The sequence below is a fragment of the Athene cunicularia genome (assembly GCF_003259725.1).
Source record: "Athene cunicularia isolate RWA chromosome 1 unlocalized genomic scaffold, athCun1 chr1_part1, whole genome shotgun sequence".
Classification (NCBI taxonomy): domain Eukaryota; kingdom Metazoa; phylum Chordata; class Aves; order Strigiformes; family Strigidae; genus Athene; species Athene cunicularia.
In genome coordinates this window covers 57555437-57579793 of record NW_020799091.1, presented here as the reverse complement: position 1 = coordinate 57579793, position 24357 = coordinate 57555437, and the positions used below count along the sequence as shown (strand labels likewise).

At 36.0% G+C, this 24357-nt stretch overlaps 1 protein-coding gene across 1 annotated transcript in view; it reads right to left on the bottom strand.

Moving 5' to 3' along the window:
• ITGBL1 (integrin subunit beta like 1) overlaps window positions 1–24357 on the bottom strand; it is a 154445-nt gene that overhangs the window by 81703 nt on the left and 48385 nt on the right. The window contains exons 4-7 of the mRNA XM_026845689.1: window positions 12188–12334; window positions 7363–7485; window positions 3715–3855; window positions 850–990 (exon numbers count right to left, since the gene is read on the bottom strand). Of these exons, the coding sequence (XP_026701490.1) occupies window positions 850–990; window positions 3715–3855; window positions 7363–7485; window positions 12188–12334 (552 nt within the window). The remainder of the gene's footprint in view (window positions 1–849; window positions 991–3714; window positions 3856–7362; window positions 7486–12187; window positions 12335–24357) is intronic.

The window sequence follows — 24357 nt, the reverse complement described above, 5'->3', positions numbered from 1 at the left end:
AAGTTCCTGTTTGTACAAATTGCACGCTGTGTATTGATCAAAGTCATTCTCTCCTGCCTAATATTAGCATCTTTATTGGTAACTATACAAAATCGTATGCAAGGTCTTGCTCAGTATCTCAGCTTTTGTTAGTTGATACGTGGAGCAACAATGTAAATAATACACCACAAACCTTGGATGGCTGGATGGCTGTTAACTGATTTGCACAGAATGCTCTGAAGTACAAGTAGAAGAAAAAAGGAAGGTGAAAGTGTGTAAAATGTACAGTCAGTGATGTGCAGCTGGACGACACATTTGTATTTTTCACCTATTGATGCTCTACTTATTCTCAAGTCAACTGGTATTCTCAGGGTACTGTTTTTCATTAACTCATTAATTCATTTTTCCTCTAATTTCTTCCTTTCATTGTTCTCTCCCTGCCATATAACATGAAATAACAAATAAAATTTGATCTAAAAAATTTTCAAATTTAAATTTCCCCAAGGAAGGATATATGTATATATTTTAAAGTTTCAACCATTCTCCAATTTATGTTAGGTTACACTGAAGACAAGAGTATTAAAGGCAGATGGGCACCTGAAAGTATTTCATATTTACAGAATTTTGTTGAAATGCATAGAAAAAAAAAGAGACATGTTTAAGAAAGCTTTAGAACTGGAAACATTTTTAAATAACAGAATTATGTCTTTTAATTTTAAAAGTCCACTCCTAAAAATAGATAGCTAAAGCTTGCTATATTTTAAGCTAGGAAAATGAGAATTGGAGCATTAAGAAAGAACCAAATCAGACCAACTGGATGCTTTTGTTTTAAAACCACATATAGGTTCCTATTATATATACACTACTTACCTGAACAGAAGTCATCAGAATATCTATCATATACTGCTTTGCAGTTTCTTTCATCACACTCACAAGTATCTCCATGAATATCTCCCCAGTCACCAGTTGGGTCCACATCATGGCATGTGCATTCCCCACATACACATGTGCCTAGGAAAGAGTAGGGAAAAAAATTAAAAAAAAAAAAAAAGAGACAGACAGAGGTAGACTATTAACTGAGCAATTTAGAGTAACAGTAGTGAGATTACAGAAATTTACACTTGTGAATTTTCTGCTCTCGCAGGATGCAGTTTCAAAGCTGCTAGTGTTAATCAGAAGTGTATGCTTATCTTCTATGATTATTTAGTAGTAATACTTTATACAAGTTAGCTTCCTGTTCAAGTTTCTTTCTACTGTTAAGCCTTATTAGGAATCAACAGAAAAATGTAGTGCATAGAACTGTTGTAAATCTTTGACATGAACAGCAATTTGCCCTGACACTAATGACAATAAAAATCAGTGCTGTTTAAATGACCTGAGCTTGGGCACAGTGAATAATTAATGATTATTAAGCATAAACATTTAAACTAGAAGGGAATCCAAATTCTAATTGAGCTGAAAATACCTAGGAGGTCATTCTTTACCTAAGAAGAATACCATCACAGATTTACATGAAAATGATACTTTTCTACTTTTCCCAAGTCAATATTCAGGGCCACACCCCGTTGTTTACAATAAGAAGGGAAATAAATATGACAGAAATACTAATTTTGGCACAACCTTATTGATATATAGAGAACACGCATCCTACTTACTTAGGAAAAGTCAGAACAAAATCAGATCATTTCCTTACTCAGAAATCTGAATATGCTTCAGGCCCATACACTCACTACTTTTTCTGAGGTGCCAATGGCCACAAAGAACCAGCTTAACCTTACAGATGTATGCAGTTCATTTCCTTCACCTTCTGCTACTCAACCAAAGCCTTTTTCTTCTTATTCAGATTACTCTGAACAATATAATGCATCTGAGAACAACAGGACAGGGTGACTAAAAAGTACATATAGATATAAGCACATTCTCTAAAAAGAGAAGGTCTACACAATTGTGCATGCATGACAATTACATGAAGTAGAAAAAGCTGCTGCTCTGTTTAGTGCTAAAGCGCCCAAGACAGCCCTCAAGAAATTTGCACTGGATTTTTGATATTTTCACAATTCAGAGACATTACTGAAGGAGAAGGAAAAAACTGTCAACAAAAAAGAAACAAACAAACAAACAAACAAACAAATAAAAAAAGAGAAAGAAAATGAGGAAGTGTCTCTGGAGAGTGATTAATCCTCCCAGAAACAACTTCAAAGTGAATTTGGTTCAGCTGCCCTGAATATCGGAATGCAAAACGGCATCTCACCAAAGTTTAAAAAATATAAAGGTTCACATCTGGTCTCAGCTGGTTGACTAGACAGTTGGTGGAAAGATACTGACAATTTATCTATCTTAGCACTGAAGAAGGCTGGACAGCAAGGTTAGCCTTGATATTTAATTTTTAGAAGGCTCAAGACTGACAAGATGAACTGCACCCATATCGCAAGATGTATAAACACAGAAAACTGGGTAAATAGGACTAAAGAGAGTAGAAATACTGTGTTGGAAAGCAACTTAATGTAGTCAAAAGTGTAAAACATTTTTATGTGGATAAAATTGCAAATACATGATAGGCTAAAAATATAGAAGCATCCCATAAATTTACCTTTGTATAGGGGTTTGTAGCTATTCAGAATATCAGCTATACTATTTATCCTCATTTTCCCCAATTAAAATGTAAATTTAAAGAAATATTTGCACATTAAAATTTTAAATTTGAACAAAAAATTGCTCTGAGAAGAAATTATTTGACAAGAAATTACTTTCTCTGAGCAAACAAAATATCTGATCTGAAGCCACTTTGATATTTACTATTTCCAGAATTACAGAAAAAAAAAAATTTACTGTAATGTCCTGAGACAAAATGAGCCTACATGATCTCTGCATTTGAGCCAATCTTTGAATTTCCTCATAATTACAAGAGGTTTTCTAAATGCTCTTGGGATAATTAGGTGTTCACACTACAGCAGGTTTTGTCAGTAGAGATGTTTTTAAGAGAGGTATCTATGCGACTTGTGCTTATGTTCTACTGTAATTATTCTGGGCTATTGCCAAAAATATTACATGTTTATTTAACTCTTTGTTCAACAAAGCCAAACACAGCAGCCAGTGAAAAGCAGCCTTATTTTGTGGTTTTGGTTTTTTTGGTGTTTTTTTTTTTTTTTTTCCAAATGAGCAAAATTAGACAAAGTATAAGGTAAAATTCAAATTCTGGAACTTTGTGTAAATAAAACCCCATATAGTTAGAAATATAGTGTGAAGTCTACTTTTCCAGCTCTGTATGCATTCCACATCATTGTTACTGAACACTTCTTACTTGTTTTTTCCAGGTGTTTTTATTTTTCTTATTCAATTATGTGTCCTTGGTCTTATTTACAGTGAATGACATACAGCCCTGTTGGCCTTACAGAACCAATACATTCAACGTCAAAAATCTGCTAATATTTTAATTTGTAGGATAAGACTCTCACCAAAGCAGATGTTCTAACAAATTATCCTGCTCAGTCTTACTACAAAAATGAAGGATGAGAACTTGGGTCAGTTTAATCCAAAAATGGGTGTGGATTTGTGTAAGTTTATACCTAAATACAGGTATCTACCCACACACTTGGATACATATATCCAGATTTGAAGTGACAAAAACTATAAACCATCAGCAAACACAATCTACGTTCAACTGCAGAAAATGCATAGTGTAAAATAAAAGCAAGCTATATAAATATGCGTAGAAGGAACGTGTGAATGACACACCTCTGTTGCTGCAGATTTTGCCATCTGGAGATGTGCATCTTTTCTTGATCTCCCAGGGGGTGATGTCACACTGGAATTCACATTTATCTCCATGCCAACCAGCCTCACAGTAACAGTTTCCACAGTAACACTTTCCATGGCCTTAAGCCAAAACAAATTTTGTACAGTGAGAAAGAGGCAAGTTTTTAAAAGGCATTAACAATTTAACTATTTTGATCTTTTCTTTTAAAAACTTTTGGTGCTAGACTCAGAATAGAAACAATTTATAGACCGTATATGCCTACATAAAATAAGAAAAAGGATATCTGAATTATACTTTTCCCCATCTATTTAGAATGGTTTTCATTTAATCACATATTAAATCTAATCCATAAACACTAAGAAAATAATGTCAATGTTTTTATATTTGTAAGCTTAATTTTCGAAACTTTATAGGCAAATGTAATAGTTAAAATTTAAGCACAGCCTTAAATGTTAAGATAGGACACACCCCCCTTACTTGGCATGTCTAAGAAAGCATCGTGTGTTCTTGACTCCTCAGATAATCCCAGCAGAGGGACCTTGATTTACAACTGTCTACATTATATATGGCTTCCCTTCTTACCTCTTAAGATTCTTGAATATGGATAAACCAGTTCATGAAAGATAAGAATTAGTAAAATGAACCTTTTAGATGTTAAAGAATTAGTAAAATGAACCTTTTAGATGTTAACAAACCACACATCTCCCAGAAGGATAGCTGGGTCACCTGAGACTTGATAAAACCAGTTCCTGAACATTTTGATCCACTAATGGACTTCTGCCATGTACTTCAATGACACAAAGCATTTAAATTAAGTAGCTGCAACACTTACTAATCCTAAAGTCATAATTCTTTACTAGAAGGATCAAGTCAGGATCTAGTCCTTCTTTACCTCTAGATACGCTAAGCTTAGTGGACCTGGTTGTCTCTATCACATTCCAGTCAATTTATATCCTTAACTATCAAGAGTGCAAATTTAGACCTGTGGAATACTTTTTTTTCCCCTGTTTTTACAATTACACATGGAATTTTCATAACAATTGTTTGGTTATGTGTCAAAAAATAACACGACAAAAATACCATCTTACTTAGAGAACAACAAAGACAGTCTAAAATAACACTTATTACCAAAAGGTTATTCTTGAACCGGGGACAAGAAATAAAGGGGAAACGGTGAAGGAGTAAATTAATTTGATCTACTAGCAATTTTTGCAGATTAAAACATCACTACTTTGTTCTTCACTCACACTTGTAAAGTCCTCAAATAAATACTAAATAATTGATACAATTTACCACTACCTCTTGCTCTTGACTGAAGGTAAAATCACTCCATTAGAGAAAAAAAGCCTTAGATAAAAAAAGATTAGGATCAGATATCAATTTGCTGGAAACCACAATACTTTATTAAAAATAAGCTGCAACTTAAACTTCCAAAGTTTATTTGACCTCGAATAAAAAGTGATATGGTCAAATGACTGATAAAAATCCAACTGAGGCTGGAAAAGCTTGATGCATCTTTGTAACTCTGCCCTACCTAAGAACTGTTTTGCTTAAAAATGCAGTCCCCTTGTGCAAAGATTAAAATGCATGTTATCAATATCCCAGCATGGCATTGTATGCTTTTCCAGGATAAAATCCCAGTTTACAGCTGCAGGCTTTAGAGACATGTGTGTAAATAGAAGCTTTTTTTCTCATTAGTTTGATCTTCCTGAATTGGCTTGTTTTGAAGACAAAATCTTCAAGTCCTGTCTATACCTTCAAGGGCAGTAAAGGATATGGAGCAACTAAGTAGGTGCTATACAAACTGTGGAAGTACAACAGGCACTGGAGAATGTCCAGGGACCATTGCTAGCTAAGCAGAACTGGGTTGGAACGCTGTTTCTGTATTACTTAATAAACAAACCTAAAAGATTCCTGTAGTGGAAATCCTGTGAAACAAAAGACAGCATAGAGGGTATTAAAGGAGACATTGGGATGAGAGAGAGAATCAGTAACCATATATGCATGTGAAGTCTGCTTTTTCTGTGATGAAATTATGTACCTTTGACCTTGAGTTCATTTGCTGTTCATTTTTCTGCTTAAGGCAGTTATGGTTATGTTCCATAGAGGCATGTTAGAAAAGTAAAGCAAAATCTAACAATTATAACCTAGATGTACAAACCTTTCAGCTTACAACCTTCTAAGTCAAGCACACTGTTAGTTTACACCTTATATTTACTTTAGAAGGCTCCAAAACTTATATAAAGTATCAGGGCTTTTATACTGATGAATCACAGACCTTAGAGACTTGAATCTACCAACATTTTTTTGTCCTTTTATATCAGCATACTTTGATTTCTGCATACACATAAAACCAGATTTTTACAGAGATGCATCTAGTCTGTTCTGGGATATGGCACCACTGGATGAAACAAGAGGAAATAAAATCTAAGAAACACCTAACAATATAAACCAGCAGTGACACAGGTGGGGAAAAAAACCTGACAAAAACAGCAGACAGAATTTACTGGAACTAAAGAAATGGTAAATTTTTATCATATTTGGTACCATATGTAAATGTTACAAGCAAATAAATGTAGATGGAATCACTGACACATAAAAATTATTGCACTCCACTCGTTTTATTTTATGCAGTTACTGGAAATATTGTACCCCTGGATCTGGACTTCAGAGGACCATTCTCTCTACCCTCAGTTAAAATCCCTACCTAATTCTATGAAAAAAAAAAAAAAAAAAAACTTAAGAAAATCAAATTTATTTTATTCTCTGTGTAAGGATAGATAAGTCTATTTTACACAACTACTCTCTTTCTTTATACACAGACACAGACCAAGCACTATTATCAGATTATGACTAGTCTAAGAGCAGTTCTGAACCCTCCTGTATGCATACAGACACAGTATGCATGTGTACAGCTTGAAAAATATTTGTAGCACTTTCCAGCTCAAGGACAAGCCTCCCTAGTAATATAGGTGGCAGCATTTATAATGTCATAAATGGTGTGTATTGTACAATATTTAATTGCCAGCTTTCTATCTTATAATGAAATGAAAGTAGTTATAATTTTGGTTGCTTTTCTATCTATCAGCAGAGTCCACTCCATCTTATTCTCTTGCCTTTCCTATGACAGACGAAATTTTTCTTCATTCATTCCTTTCCTTTTTTATCTCCTGAATTGCTTCTGTGTTCTCATCCCACATTTATTCTTGTTCTTTTTAATTTTTTGCTTCCTTGACAAAATTTTTAATAATCTATTTTTTCTTTTGTTTTTGATATGTCATCCATCTTGCTCTCATCTGTGTCACAAAGCATTCACATTTCTTATATTCTGCCAAAGACAGACACACTAAGCTATGAATTACCTTAGTGAATTACTTTGTATAATTCTCTTTGCCATTCTTTCAAAAAAGGGGAGGGTGTCACAAGATTTCTTCATTCTTTAAACTCCTGCTTAGCTCATGTTTGCATCTGAAATTCCCACTTAAAATTTGCAAGCTAAATTCTTGCAAATATAGTTTCAAGTCATACATTCAGTAAAGACATTTTCTAGGTCCACACTATTAAATTATTTTATAATAGCCTATATTAATCATCACCATTCTTCTGGTACTCACTAAAATACTTACCTGTACAAACCTCTTCCGTCTCATCATCTAGGCATTCTCTATCATCACATTCACAAAATTTACCATAGACCAGTCCATTTCCTTCTGAGTTTGCACATTTACACCTGCCACACTGACATGTGCCTGTAAACATTTAAGACAGTACTCAGTGATTGCAGTTTATGGGAAGAGTTTCATTAGTCCATCAGAGATAGTACATATTTTATTTCTGAGAAGGCTGAAACCTAAAGATCATCTAGCCAAATAAAGACAGACACAAAACCAATCCATATCAACAAAAAGCCTAATCTTATCTGTAAATAGATAAAACATTCATGTGGTTCATTTTTAATAAGGAGAAACATATTTTCCTAAGTAAAATTTACACCTGGAGTTGTCTCTCTGACTTCATATAACTGATGTATTGTGTTGGGTTTGTGTGCGGTGGGGTGTTGGTATCAGGGGAGGGAGATACAAAGGTGGATCCTGTGAGAAGCTTCTAGAAGCTCACCTGGCTCCAAGTCAGAACTGCCTCGGACCAAGACCAATTAGCGACATTCGTCATGCTTCTGTGATAATGTATTTAGGAAGGGGAACCTGGGATGAGGAGTGGGAGTTGTGAGGGATATACCTCCGCAAACACAAAAGTCGGAGCAGTGACCCCCCCGCAGCCCATGGTGAGAGGTCAGGCTGTGCCCCTGCACCCCATGGAGGTCACTGCTGGAGCAGATGCCCCCTGCAGCCCGCGGAGGACCCACGCTGGAGCAGGTGGCTGGGCCTCAAGAGGCCACGACTCCATGGGAAGCCCCCGCTGGAGCAGGCTGTTGCTGGGAGGACTGCAGCCCCCAGGAGGGACCCATGTGGGAGCAGTTCATGAAGAGCTGCAGCCCGTGGGAAGGATCCACATCAGAGAAGTTTATGGAGGACTGACTCCCATGAGAGAGACCCCACGCTGGAACAGAAGAAAAGTTTGAAAAGTCCTGCCCCTGAGGAGGAAGGAGCGGCAGAAATAATGGGTGATGAACTGACCGCAACCCCCATACCTTGTCCCACTGTGCCACTGGGGGGAAGGAACTGGAGAAGTTGGAAGCAAAGTTGAGCCTGGGAAGAAGGGAGGGGTGGGATGAAGGTGTTTTTAATATGTGGTTGTATTTCTCACTGTCCTACTCTGATTGGTAAATTAGTGGTGGTGGTGGTGTTCATATTAAATTGACGTTCTTTTTTTTCTTCCCGATTTCAGTCCGTCTTTCGACCATGACCATAATGGGCGAGTCATCCTTCTCTGTCTCTGTCTCAATCACCAAGCCTTTTGTTTTATTTTCTCCTCCCCATCCCTGAGGGGGAAGGAGTGAGCAAGTGACTGCATGGTGCTCAGTTGCCCTCTGGCTTAAACCATAACACGTATGAAGTGAGCTTTGGAAATTATATCTTCTACCCACTGAAAGGAGAAAATGTAATTTAGTCATCTTCTCAGGAATGAAGTCTGGTTTTATCCAGTTCCACAGCCATGTTACATGAGAGTAACAGGGCATGGCTACCGAGGACCTGAAAAAATGTCTCCCTAAATTCACAAAGTTGCTTTGCACTCTGGTCTCTAGTCCCTTTCCTACAGCTATCATCTGAGGATTAAAATTTTGTAAGCATAGCCTTGGAGAAAAAGCCTGGAATCAAAGGAAGAAAACGTTAGTGAGGAACATCTGCATGAAGACCTTATGATCAGATGTCAGGACAAAAGGACTCAAGCTAGAAAGCAATTACCACAGCAGTACATTAATTCCACGACAGACAAGCTAATTGCAGAGAAATACATTCATAGCATTATTAAACAAACCATAAGTATTATAACAGCATATCAACAATTTTACTGCAAAGTGCATGTTTTTCCAGTGGTGTTGATGTTCACATTGCAAGTTATTTCATTCATTTGAAGAACTGTAGGAACCTCTACAATAATATCTTGTTATTTCAGGACTTTGAGCCAATCTAACTTTAAGCTTTTAGGGCTCATCTTTCATCATTATGTGGGTGATGTCTCATAAAAGAGTAGATCTTGCAAGAACGTTAAGAGCTGTAATAAAGACACTTGCTGATTTGTCAAAAGAAAGATGGGGTTTACCCATGTCAGACCAGCAAGTGGTTTGAGAACACAGGTCTGCCTGAGATTCACCCCCAGTGTATGTGCCAAATGCCCCTTTGGAAGTGTAGAGCTGGTTTTGCCTCACAACATAAACCACAACAGAAAACTTTCTGATGTAAAGAAAAGCCAGAGCACTCAGGTGATGCAAGGAATGGAAATAGGTTTTTAAACAAATCTCTACTCTATTACCTCTGGTCTGGTCACACATTTGCTTCTTGGTCTTTTGAGTAGAGTTGCTCCCTCACCTCAGTGGCTGCCTTTTGCCATGATTCACCCTCCCAAACAGAAAAAGTTTGTTTTGTTGCTCTCAGGGAAGGACAACGCATCCCTTTTCTCTCACAGAATCTATCTCACCTGGAGTGCAGTTGCCAGGGCAAAGCAAACACCTGCTGCCTTCTCCTGAATATTTTCTAGTTTAGAACATAATGATATATATGATAACATATAACAGCCATAAATAAACATATTAAGGAGTTATACAGTCAAATAATTAAAAATACCATAAAATCATGTTGGTCATATAAAAGACACCCCTTTTCCCTACCTCTATCACCTTTATTAAAATTGTAAGGGCAGAAACTTTGTGTAATACCATGTTAACTGGGGGCTTGTGGTCAGTGGGCTTGCATAAGCTGTTTCAGCAGTTACTGGACATCAAGTACAGATTTTTTTAAAAAGGAATTTTTAATTTATAAGACTCCTCATGTTACATCCACACTTATTTTAGAAAACATAGTTATTGACACAAAAGAAGTCCTCCAAAATAGAAGCTTTATGCTGATATTACACAACTAGTTTGCAGAAACAATTTTATATTTAAACATTGCAAGTTTTACTAAAGATCATATTAATCCAAACAAAGAACAGCAGAATGCGGCTCTGTGACATACTTGACCAGTCTAAAAAAGTAAACTTTAAAAATATTTGCAATAGCTGATCTAATGAAGTAATACAATATAAGTAACCAACAGAACTATAATTTTTTGCTACAATTACTTGGAAAATAAATACAAATAAAAATTTTGAGAAAACTGTCTTATTTACAGATAACTCCCCAAGAGGGAAAAAAAAAAAAAAAAAAGGTAAATTGATTCATAAATTGGGCATTTAAAGAGGTCAGACAGACTGTGTCCTAAAAGTGTCCATTCCCTCCCACTGACTAGAAGTGGAGATTGCTCATATAGAGAATTTCACTTTAGGTAGGATGCCCTAGTTTCTCTGACAAATTATTAGGAACATTTGAGTCAAAGAAGTTAACTTTTAGGTGGATCTTGATTGGTTCATGAAAATAATTACAATAAATGGTTATCTGTTTGACAGCAGAGGACTGTTTTGCAACAACTCATGTCATCCCTTCCCATCTTTTATTGACAATTGAAAAACAGTACTCAGACCCCAAAGGCAATGTTGGCAGTAGATCAAAAGGCAAACCCATTAAGACAAAATGTGTATGGCTACAGCCCATCAAAGCTACCCCAAGCTCAGCTTGTCCAGTTTCATATCAGGAAAACAAAAACCTTTTATTCTTCTGATCTCACAAACACTCCCCTCTTGGCCACTTTTAGTGGTTGTTCAACTACATTGGTTTTCCTGTAAAGACTCAGTGATAGACAGACTGGGGCTACTCCTAGCCATGGAAAGAAAGAAAAAGAAAGGTCTTAGCATTCTTGTTTAAGTACTTCGACTGATCACAATGAACTATGATTATTTTTGAGTCAGTTTCTCATTTAGGTGTCTCTCACTTGTTAGCTAAACAATCATGAGTTTCATATAATCTATATTATTGTCATAAGTTAAATGTATCATTTATTCAATATGCTGTATGCTTAAGATTTTAAATTGTTTTCATGTCTTGTCGTGAGAGCCTAACTTCTCTGTATCAAGACCACAAATCCTTTGGGTTCTTTGGTCATGTCAGCAACTACCTTGTGTGAAATTTAGTTGTATGAAAATGCATGGACCCAGGCAGAAATTAAAGGCCAGCAATAGTGAGCAGAAGTGGTGTTCTTGAAACATTCTCTCACTCAGAGATCAATGCAATGGAAAAACTGGAAGGCAGTTTCTGGTCTCAAACCGTGACTGGTAGCAAATGTCCTTCAAAATTTTACCATTCAGCAGTGAAGGCTTCTAAAAGGCTGTTTCTTTGTCCTCTGATTTATTTAAGGAAAGGTCTTCCCATTTAATTGAGGATGAGTTGTAAAATTAAAGAATTAGAAAAAAGAGAGTTATCAAATCAGAAAAGTGATGATGGAAGTACCCCATTTAAATGATCCAGCAGATGCCCCACAACGGTTTTTAATAATCATTGTTACAGCTCAAAAGCCTGTACTGCTTATAAATGTCCTGGAAAAAAATATTTGCAAATGCCATTTCTGCATACTATAAATACAAACAAATTGTATCACTTTCTGTGTTAATGCCTTTACCAGAACCTTTTGATGGGCAAAATACATGACACAGCTGTAGCTTCATCAACCTAAATTAGCTATGGATAAACTAGAGTACTAAAGTAGGCATTTTGAATCAGTGCCCACCATATGCACAGGAATGGGCCAATAGGAAAATTCAGAATTTTAGTATACACACAGTTATTTCTCAGTCTCTTGAAACATACTCTACAAAATTCCTAATTAGAAAAGAAATTACAGTGATTCTCAAGATAACACAGGGAGCACATCAAGCCATCAAAAGCAACAAAAGACATCTTACCTGCACCAGAACAGATGATATCTTGAGAATTCTTGCACATTTCATTGCTTTTCTTCCGTGTAAGATTGCAAGTAGTTGGATACTGACAAGCTTCACCATACCAGCCTTCATCACATTTGCACTTCCCACAATCACACTTCCCATGGCCTAGCAATGGAAGGAAAGTGTGTGTCAAGTCCTTTTTTTCATTCAGAAAGTGATATTTTCTAATACAGCTTTTAAAATAGATTCCATCAATTGTCGCTTTAAATTAACAGATTCACTCAACATAGTTCATATGCAGTTAAACCCAGAAATTAATAAATACGACCTAAATATGACGAGACAGTTGAAATCACCATGACTTTGAAATCTGATGTATGTGATTTTGATATGTCTACATGTGAATTCTTAGTTTAAGAAGGAATATAGAACTAGAACATCCTGTATGAACAACAGACTTTCTTATTACTTTCATCTCTTTCTCATTCCCATATATTTGTTTACTGTTAACTACTATCAACACAAAACTCCAAGTGCAGAGATTCCATCCACCTCCTTGCCCAGCTGTAGGCAAAGAACAGGTAGAAACTGCAGCCTGAGGACACAGGAATAAGTCTTACGGTATAAACCCTAAAAAGGAGCATAGATGGAGCCAGCTACAGCAGAAAGCAGTAACTCCATCATGCAGTGGCAGCTGCAGCTCCTACCTCTACTGAAAGGTGCAAATTCTTCTTCCTGAAGCCTCCGCTGGCTACTGGTTCCTCCAGCCCTCTCCCACCCACTTAGACTTTAGTTGGCTGCTGCTGTGAAACTGAATTTTGTCTTTAAATATTGACACAATATTGGCAATGTAGTATATTTTGATACTCAGAGGACTATATTTATTTATGATTATTTGCTAAGTGTGAAGTATCTTAAAGAACCAATGCATCTGCTCAGTCTACCAGGACATGGCATGCTAGCCTTCTGTCAGTTGAATAATACATTGCTTAGAATTTGTAATGTATCTAATAGTATAAAGAATTATAAAAGTAAGGAAAGTTTGTTTCTAAAAATTCTCTAGTTTTCTTGAATATTACCCAAATAGTCAGATGAATTAACAATTTACACTATTTATATTGCACACTAAGCATCACATTCGACACTAAATTACAGGTGCCAATTTTAAAGACTTAATTCTCCAGTATTCCTTTACAATTTTAGGTAGTAAATGAGAAAAAATGAGAAAACAATTGCAAATCTTTTAAACCAGAATATTCAATTTTAAAATAAATACCATTTGAATGTGTATCTGATTGACAGAAGAAGATTCTTTTCCAATCACTACATCTCAAAAATAGAATCTTATTGCAGTCTATTTAAATGCATCTGTTGCCTGTAGTTAGAGTCAACTGCCTGGAAATACAAGCCCAGTCTGCTGCCAATAAGGAATTTAAATCACTATTGTAAATAGAATATTTTAATGAGAAAAAGGAATATCTTCTGTTGCTCAATAAAATTTTGTTTGCCTTCTAAGATGGTTCTAAGACAAGATACAGTTCAATAGCCAAAAAAAAAAAAAAAAAAAAAACCCAAAAAAAAAAACCAACCACAACAGTTCAAAAACGTATGAGAGTCATGTTTTAAAACAGTTGTCACCTTAAAAATTGCTGAATAACTCTCTGTTGGTAAAGGACAAGAAAAAAAAAGTAGGATATAAAACACATAATAAAGACCTACTCTTGTGATTACTCTGCTTCACTGACAGAAGACAGCATAAGCCATTCTGGAAAATGGTGAGAAGTCCTAGAGTAGCTTAAAAAACCTAAAGACAAAACATAACCATCTCTACGTATTTTCCTTCCTTTCCAGGATTACTTATCACAATGACTTTGCATTCTCCATGTCAAGCACTTTTGTGATTTAACAGTTTGAGGTCCGCTGGTGAAGAAAGATGCTCTACTAAAAGGAAGACTGATTTTCCTATTCCCATGTCTAGATGACAGAGTAAGGAAGAAGCCACTGCTGGTTAGTACTGATGGTCCAGCAGCACTAATCTCTCTCAGTTAGAGATGCACTAATCTAACATATGATGCAGGAAGAAAAAAGATAATTTCGCTTGAAATTCATGTAGCCTGCTTAAATAAAATGAATACAAAAATTTCATAAGAGTAGTCCTACAAAGCAGTTTCTTGGCTTTATTTAACAAGAAAATATAAAAACCTGAAATTAATTAGATTAAACTGAGATAAATAATGGAAAATCTCTTGCATGCAACTGAAAAGAACTAGAAGGAATGTAACCAATATGAATTTGCAAGATTGCATTAATGATTTTCATCCTGACCACCCCCCTAAAATATCATTTTGCCAATTGAATTTTTTTTTAATTGTAAAGCAATGGCAATATTCTGCCCAAAAATTTGGGTGAGAGGACTATACTGAAGTGTAGAAGGGCATAAAACTGCCTGCAGTAGCTTGTACAACTCACTGTATCTTCCCTGTCACATAGATGATGCAGTAGATCTGCAAGTCAGTTTGACATCTTCTTGCTTATTTTCTACATCCACATGTACCAATCTCACAGTCTTCCTCATGGCAAAAATAGTGATGTAATGAACTGTAAACCAAGTAAGTGATAAGCTGTAAGAAAATCAGAGAGGGTAAAAATTGTTTTGCATTGGTTTCAGATTCCTTTCAGGAAGGTTTGTGTAAGATTCCTTTCGTTGTATATAAATTTCTGTATTATTTAGAAGGCAAATAATTATTATGAAATAGTAAATAAGGAGTAAACACCACTATGAAAACTGTGAGGTGATATTGTAACTTCCCAGAAAACAAATTCTACCAATAAGGGGTAGACCTGGGTATTTGAAAATGTGACACATTACACAAGAAAACTGAGCTACAAGACCTTGCTAAAGAGTTGATCAGGAAAGCTGTATCTCAGACACATTCATTCCATTTTTCAAAAAATGGCTGTAACATGAATAAATGTTAAACATAAATAAATCAGAATTTCACTTAAAAAAAAAAAAATCAGAAATTAAGGGAAATAATGAAGACTCAAGGAAGTTGCCTTTCCTTTAAGAAAAGGATTGGCTGTGGACTGTGAAAAACTAGCAGCTTCAAACATGTGGAAAAACCTTCTATAACAAAGGGCTCCATTTCCTTCTAGATGAGCAGTCACTATATCTGGAGAATGCAGAAGGCTTGTAGGGTGGAAAATGAAACTAATATGCAAGGAAAACTGTCAGATGTCACAAAATATATGAAGAAAGTGACAACAGAAAATGTTAGGCATGGTCAGATCTTGCAAAATTGGAAGTACTAAAATGTACTTTCAGCATCCAAATAAAAAGAAAACAAAAAAAGTGGCTTCACCAAGCAGCAAAAAGCAGTTAAGATTAAAGATAATTTACAGACAATCCAAAACAAAATTAATATTGGGATGTTGACTACAGTAGCAAATGCAGTGTAGCTAATGATACAGACTGTGGAAATGAAAATTACTCATCTAAGATGAGAGCAAAACAAAGACATAAAACTGTTTTTAAGGAAGTGTCTAGACTAGGAGGGCGAGACCCCATAATTTACACTTGAAAGCACTTACAGTACTTGCACATGAAAGGCCAGTTTAATAACAAAGACTTTTAATGAATCTATCAGGCTGGCAATCAAATGTCTGAAAAATAAAAATCCAGGTTGGTGGGGTTTTTTTTAAGAAAAGGGGATGTACATGATCCAGGCAACATAAAAACAAGTGGCTCTGACTTCATGAGCTGTGCAAGGATTTGAAACAAAATATGAAGCACTGTATAGCTAGAGACACTGAGGTAATGAAAAATGCAATATAACGAATAACAGCTTTATCCCAAAATAGACTATCACTACACCAAATTAACCTGGCATGTGTCTTTATAAGATAATTGATATTTTAAGAAAAGGAACACAGGAAATCTAGCTGATATGATTTTATATATATATATATATATATATATATATATGATACAGTGTCATTTAGGAAAAAAATTATTCTGGATAAGGTACTCCAGAAATGTAAAAGAATCACAACTTGGTTTAAGAGAAGGAAACAACATTAGGATCAAAAGGGATATTACTGGGATATAAGGTAACTGGTGATGTTTCACAGGATGTTTTTGGAACCAAATATGTATTACTGATATTGATACAAAAATTTAGAGTATGCTAACAACATTTGCCAATGATACAAACCCATAAACTCTCAGTAGAAAGGTGAAGATGGAAGATCATACCACATGAACTGGACTGACAGTCTAAAGGACTGAAGTAATAAAAGTGGATTGAAACTAGAAATACAAAGCACAGGATCACATACCAGGGACAAGGAAAGGATGCCATAGGCTAAAGCCTCCCCAGTTGGAAACAAGAGCCTGAGTGTATATTCATGTCAACCCTGGAAAGATGGTGTGGCTGTCTTTAGCTGAAAAGAATCTGAGATGTACCCACTGAAGATACATCAGTAGGGACAGAATATAGTAGCAACCCTGCAGTCGAAATGCTACACACAACATACGTAAAATGGACACAGGCCCAGTTTATGCTGGAAAACTACCATTACATCTCTAAACCTCAGAAGAATCAGTCAAGTTTTCCAGGAAAAAACACTTGTAGAATTTTAGCCACTTGCAAAGTTGCAATAGCCTAAGAATTAAAATATCTCAGCTGAAAGACGGCAATTTAAACCACAATCATTTGGCTCTGATCACATGCTTTTGCTCTTAAAATCTTAACTTCATTCTAAGTGCATTCTAAAAATGTTTTTCTACTACATTTGCATACCTGTAGGTCTGAGAGCAAAGACACAAAGGTAAAGTCTCTGACAAAAAGTTCTGAATCCACATCTGAACCGTATGTATTCAAGGCACAGTGTGAACTGAAGAGCCCTCAGAGGCTGGCTGTCCTTCTCCACTAAACTACTGGGAAGCATACAATGACTCAATAGGATGCGCAGACTTAACTGGTGGGACTTTGGAGTTTGCTGCATCACTAGACACGTATGCATGTAAATAAAGATTCATTCATTTACTTTCTTTTGCTTCACTTACCTATACAATAATTTATGTCAGGTTTTAAATATTCTGACACACTGAATAAAAAAAGGAGAAGGATTTCAGCTTAGTTATAGGCTGAACTCCATCCATTTATGAAAACAATTATATTACATAATTGTTGGGTAAACCAGAAACTGAATTTGAACATTGCTTCAATTTCTATGTGCCTGCAGAAACCGTAGCATTCAGCAGTGATATTGCTATTTCTGTGCCTCCCACTGGAAAAGATTCTCTCCACCTTTGTACCAGTTTGGGTTGATTTTTTTATTTCATTCTAATGTTCACTATGGCTGAAAGCTCTGCTACATCCTTGTGGTTAAACTTTCCATAGGCAATGAAAACAGTCAAAACAAATTACTTGTTCTGTTATCATTGTGCTACTCTTGCCATCTAAGAGCATGTGTGAACATATATATGTCTATTTATCATGATTATCTTTTCTGCGAGCTATGGCAGGGCACAAAAATGCAGACTCCTTAGAAACACTTAGCAGAAAAGAAAAATAAGAAAAGACCGATCTTGAGGTTAAGACTTATAATTAAAAGAAAGGTGACTGGGTTCAACTCCTGAGATGTACCCACTGAAGATACATCTTTCATTTTCTGACACAGGACAGACAACATCACCAGGACTCCAGGAGAGGCTCTTAAATTCTCCACTTTATAAAGTTGGTAATGATAATTAACTCTATCATAGAAATTTTGGTAAGGACAAATTTCTTGGAGTTTCAGAGCTTTCAGATGTTATGTATGATTAGAGACCCCAACACGGCAATGTAGTATCTTTGAAATTACATTCACCTTTTTTCTCAGTAAGATGAAAAGAGTACTCCCTGTCTAGGGGCAACTGTTAAACTATAATCAGGTGCTTGTTAAACTGCAAGGACAAAGCTCTTAAATAAATCCTTGGTTCATTAAGCCAGCACTATTGGAGATAACTGCCTTTGGTAGAACACCTATTGTGGTTGTGTAGCATTAGTTATAGCACAGTAACTCTCACTAGAACAGAAGTCTCTTATTGGAGTACAAAGATCCAGGCTGCTTGACCAGACATTAAAATACACTCAGATGTCCTCACTGTCACTTACTTTTAATAACTAAAGCCCAATTATTCTATGTAAGAACACAATTGGGGGCAGTTCTCATTTTAAAATTGTAATGGAATCAATTTCCTACAACAGTAGGTGAGATACAGCATAAGGATTCCTCTCTACAGCATAAAGTCAGTCATCAGAAGGAAAACAGCAACTGGCATAACTGAATTGGGCTCATTATTATTTATTTTTAGCAACCACTGAGTGATTCATGACGTGCTTTTCAAATCTAAAACACAGTTCATGAAATAGGTGAAGAAATATTAGGAATTTCATGTTATGTATTCCCACTTTAAATTGAGGTGTTAGATAGGAAGGACGATTGAGTTGTAAGAGTTGAAAATTTTTGGAAAGTAAAAAATTAAAACACTGTTCTGCAGTTTCAACCTAGACCAGCACAGTGAAGATGTTTTTAACAGTTCTTTCCAAGTGGATGACTTCCTTTCCTGTAGTTTGTGACGTAGATTCTACTACTTCACACAAATGTAAAGCTAGTGAAAATATTTCAGATTACATTAGGACAAGAATAGTAAGGTGGCCTATTCTGTTTAGTTGCATTTGAGATTCCCAGTAACTATGCCTTGCATTCAGCATATCTCTTGAGTCTCTTTTTTTGAATGGTTGGAGTCACAGTTTCTGAAAAACTTGTGTTTTCTAAAAAAAAAAAAAAAGAAAAAAGTATCGTTACTTTTTTTTTCCCCCCTATGTCAACATGCTTGAAATGAATCTCTCTTTAAGGCTGAGGTCTTGGTTGTTTATGTTGTGCTACTTTTGAAAATCCCTCTAGTTGATATAGAAAAAAAAAAAAAAGTCCTGTGAAGTCCTACGTTCCAGGGACTGCTTAGCACAATGTTTTTGTCAAAAAACATTCTGTAGTGTTCTAAAAGAAGAAAAATCAATCAAAATTCACATTACTGTATAAAAAAAATATACCAGAGGTGGGTATGAGGGGATGACTATTGATGTTATTTAATTTTCAGGTTATAAATCAACTAGCTATAACAGATATTTCTATTATACACACTCTTCAATATTATTTCTATCAATACCCTCTTTGTTCCATGTTGACATAAGGAACTTAATACTTTAGTGTGCTCTCCATCACTTGAGTCAACGTGAATATCTCAGTTTTGAAATCTTCTACCCATATCCCTGTATAAATTGTGCAAACAAGTTGATTTTAAATTAGTATTGCTAGATTGGGAGATCAAAAGTATTAGTCTTTGTAGAAGAATATTTTAAGAAAGTACTCAAGGTTCACATCAGCAGCATACATGATCTGTAAGTAATATACACTCATCAGATAAAAGCTGTTATTTATTACAGTAACAGAAATGAGAAACTATGGATCAGATCAAACAATACTTTAAAATCAGTATCCTTAGAAATGGAAATAGACTAGAAAATTAAACGATTAAAAAAAAGTTGCTCCTGGAGGGTATTTTAGACATTAAAACGAATTAAACAATATCAGTAGGAAACTATTTCTAGAAGATAAAAGCGTAAGACCATTTTACTTAATTTATTTAAGACAGAAAAAAAAAAAAAAAAAAAAGGAAAAAATAAGAGATAATACTCTTCCCTACTGAGACTACAGTTATCTTTCTCTGTCCAAAGAGGTCATCATGCATGATTTTACTTAGTGTTGAAGTTTAAAACTACATTTACTGTCAACTGCAATTCCACTGCCAAGATTAGAATTTAAATTACAGTAATGCTTATAAAAGACTTTAATTGCACATGCTGGTCATAGATTATTTTTAATATATACTACATTAATCCTATATTTCAGAACTTCAAAACAACGATTTCTGAGAGAGGCCATGAAGGATTTTTACTCTTTTACATGGTCTATTACTACGTTTAATTTTTTGAATTTTATCTTCTCACTGTTCTAGTAAGTACTGAAGACCTGTCACAGCAAGGAACAGATCTACGTAAGACTGTCTCTTGTGCTCTTAAAATCTCTCTGCACACAGCTCTGTGTCACGTAATATGGCTACATAGCCCGTTCTATATCTCCATCTATCCACTTCTGCTTATACCCCAAATAATGCATTAGAAGCCAAGTTTTCAGCAAATATGTATTAAAACAGTGTAATACGGAGGATCTAATCCTATAGTGCTTAATGGGGATGTTTAGTTAATCACAGACTTTTAAACTAGAATAGCCTACTGCGGGTATCCAGACTTGCCTTTTTTATCTCTTTTCTCCAACCTGGTCAAAGGAGTTATTTTCAGTTTAAATTACCTAAATTTCCACTTGGTCAGTACTAAATTATCCATCTGCTAAAGCCTAAACTTGCTTTAGTTAAGAGTCTCAAGTTGCAAAAGATCATATAAGGTTTGGCGAGTTCAGTTATTGGGAAGGCAAGTGTTTTTCATTTTACAAACGTTTTACTGAATAATCTAGCTAACTGCAATCTTTGCACTTTACATTTTACATCGCAGTCTTTGAAATATTCATTGCCATATGGTATCAATGATATGTCCATTGGTGTATGTCATGACAAGAGAAAGTCATAAAATAACAGAATCACAGACTGGCGGAGGTTGGAAGGAACCTCTGGAGGTCATCTAGTCCAGCTTCCCTGCTCAAGTCAGGGCACCTAGAGCTGGTTTCCCAGGACCACATCCAGGCAAACTTTTCAATATCTCCAAGGATGGAGACTCCACAATCTCCCTGAGTAACCTGTGCCAGTGCTCAGTCACCCTCACTGTGAAAGTCTTTCCTGACGTTCCGAGGGAACCTCCTGTGTTTCAGTTTGTGCCCATTGCCTCTGGTCCCGTTGCTGGGCACCACTGAGCAGAGCCTGGCTGTGTCCTCTTTGCACCCTCCCTTCAGGTATTTATATACATTGATGACATCACCCTGAGCCTTCTCTTTAGGCTGAACAGGCCCAGCTCTCTCAGTCTTTCCTCACTGAAGAGATTTTCCAGTCCCTTAATCATCTTTGTGGCCCTTCACTTGACTCTGGTAGCTCCATACTTCTCATGTACTGTGGAGTCCAAAATTGAGCACAGTAAGTTAAAACACTTTCAACAGGTTATTTACCAAAACTAAAAAAAGAAAAACAAACAAAAAAACCCACAATACTATATAATATTATATTTATAATATATTTTAATATATAAAAATAATATATCATAATTAAAAATATATTTTAAAAACCCACAAGATTTTGAAAATGTTATTCTAGTTAGTCAGGAAAAGAGGGGATAACATGAATAAGAAACAAAGCTGAAGAATATAAAACATTTTCATTTCAGCTACTTGGTTTAAATCTACTGTGTTGCTTGTGGTTTTGTTAGATTGCTTGCAAAATTACAAAATATAATACATTTCTTTTTTAATATCAAAAAGTTTCAATCAATTTAAAAATATTTTTTTGGAAGTTCATTTCATGGCAAATTCTCAAATCTTTTATTGTTATTGTTTAAAGAAAAAGAGTGTGCAAGACATGAAAGTTGCCAAAACTTTGCTATTCCAACTTCATTTTTCCAACTTCATATTCCAACTTCAGTTGCAACACATAGCAAGGATAATATAAGGTTTTAGCACTTTTATGTAATGGTCAGTGCTCTGAGTCCAAATTATCTTTCATAGCTTAAGGCTTTTACTTGAAAAGTATATAAATCCTACATTTATATACGTAAAAAATTACGCATTTTATTACTGCGTATGTGTATTTAGTATAAATAAGTTTGTGTCTATGTACACATGCACATACCTCAAGAATCAAAGACAACATTCATTTTTCCTCTACCTGTACTAAAAGGGTACAAAATATAAGAAAAAAAAGTACATGGTACTGCCAATTTCCTTTCCCCCCTCTATTGGCTATGAATTCAAATTCCCTGTAAAGTGAACAGACTCAGTTGTAATAAAAATCAATTAGATATTGTGAATTATTAAAATGAAGGAAAGCAACACTCAGTTGAATCAGCTCCAGTTTGTTACCCTGGAGGTGGCACAAGTTGATATAATTTTAAATGTGATTCATGCTGTTTAGACAGATGATATAAATATCTCAGGGAGACAGAGATAAATTAGTTTGATCCATCAAAACAGTCTAGAGTCAAGGTTTCCGTTAATAATTCAACAATTCTGTGAAAAATTCCTTACTTATTTTTAACCAAATGGTTCCTCATTTTTTTTGAGGACCAAAAATAATCAACTTTTAAGTAGGAAGATCTTTTAATAGGCAGCATTAGTATTCTCTGGCTTCTCTAGAAGACCATTTTTCCATATTCTACTTTCCCAGTATAGAGTTTTGTACAGATACTGCACATATCAAACAAAATTATATCCAAGGCATGAACAATTCTTTTCCATGAAATAACTTGCAGAGAAGAAAAAAAATACAAAGAAGCTTCACATATTTAGCTATGTAGACACTAAAACTTGTAGACAATCTAAAAACTACATTCTTGTGGTAAAGAGATTTACAAATCCAGCAGGTTCCCACTTGCATTACTTTGCTCAAGAGCTGAAATATCTGAGTTAAATAAATCACATTTCCTGAGTCTGAGCTGGTTTGGTGTGTGCTCTAGGTTCACTAACAAATGCTGGCCCAGATGCCCTCCTCTGGCTCCTTCCATGGTCTGTGGCTGCACATGACCTGTGATTTCCATGAGCACAAACATGCTGATTCAAAACTGACTGAAGGAGAACTCCTGTTTCTCCATGAGATTAAACAGTTGGTATTTGTCTTCACCACCACCCCATTAAAAAAAAACAAACAACAACAACAAAAAAACACCACCCACCCAAACACAAATGTTGCAGGGTTTTTATTTTTTAAAAAGCAGCAAATTTATTAACAACTGTGCCTCAAAAGGCCTTCCCATCAGCTACTTGATTTAAGACAAATCAAGGGACTTCTAGACTCCCATGCACATGAGAAAGGAACCTGTGAAAACCTGATGGCCTCCTCTTCAGCTGTCTGTCAGTAAACGTGGAAACCTTGGAAACCATGTTTATATCAGAGCTTTCGAGGTTTCTGGCTGTGGACTGTAGTACTAAAGACAGATGAAAGATTCCTAATACTTCCAGTCCCAGATAGCTATGGCACTGACCTGAAAATCGAACACTCAGTGGATATTGTTTGAGAAAATCTGTTTCAAAGAGCTATTTGAAAATAAATTTGCGGAAAGCTTTTTTTCATTCTGAATTCAACAAATGTGAACTTCCTGGTGAAACCCTGTGTTCTATACAAAAATTCCCTGCTTTCTCTACTACTAACAATGCTCTGGTCTACAGCGAGGTGGTTGTATGGCAGCTACTGCCTCTCTCCACCTAGTCAAATGCCATGCTTCCACCCCAACACCCCCTGAACTTTGAGTCTCTGCTCTGATCAAGCATTAGTGACCATGCATACAGCAAAAAACTCTGGGATCCCCTCTCCTGCAATGTTTTTATTTCCTTCAGCAGTTTCGTGAGCCTGTCAGAGTCCTGAGAGCACCACCAACCCTCCCTGTCCATGCACATCCTCCCAGGGCTGCCCCACTCTGCCCGTGACCCAGGTCCCCGTGTCAGCCACCCGAGCCGTCAGCCCTGGCCCCGCTGACGTCGCAGCAGGGCCTGGTCTCCCGCTCCCCACAGCCCTGTCCAGCCCAGACACTGGCCCACATCCCAGCCCACCTTCAGCCCATCCTCATCCCCAATGCTGGGGCTGCTCTGGTGCCCCCAGCTGCCCTGCTCCTGGCTGTTCTTAAAGATAGAGCTGCAGAGAGTGCAAACCACCTGCTGAAGAAATCAGCCATGTAACATCAGCAAGCACTCACTGCAGTGAAGTTAGGGTTTCTAAACTGGATGATGTTTTGGGAACAACTACTTTTAGTTCATCATAGGGTACATGAAGGAAGAACAGCATTAATGGGAAGTTTGTAGCTAAACCTTAAAAGCTTAGTTACTAAACTGAAGAGTTAGATAAAGATGATACAGCTAAAATATATCCAGTTAAGTATAAACTAACTTCAAAAGTTACCAGTGTATGGGATAACTGGGGGGAGATGTGT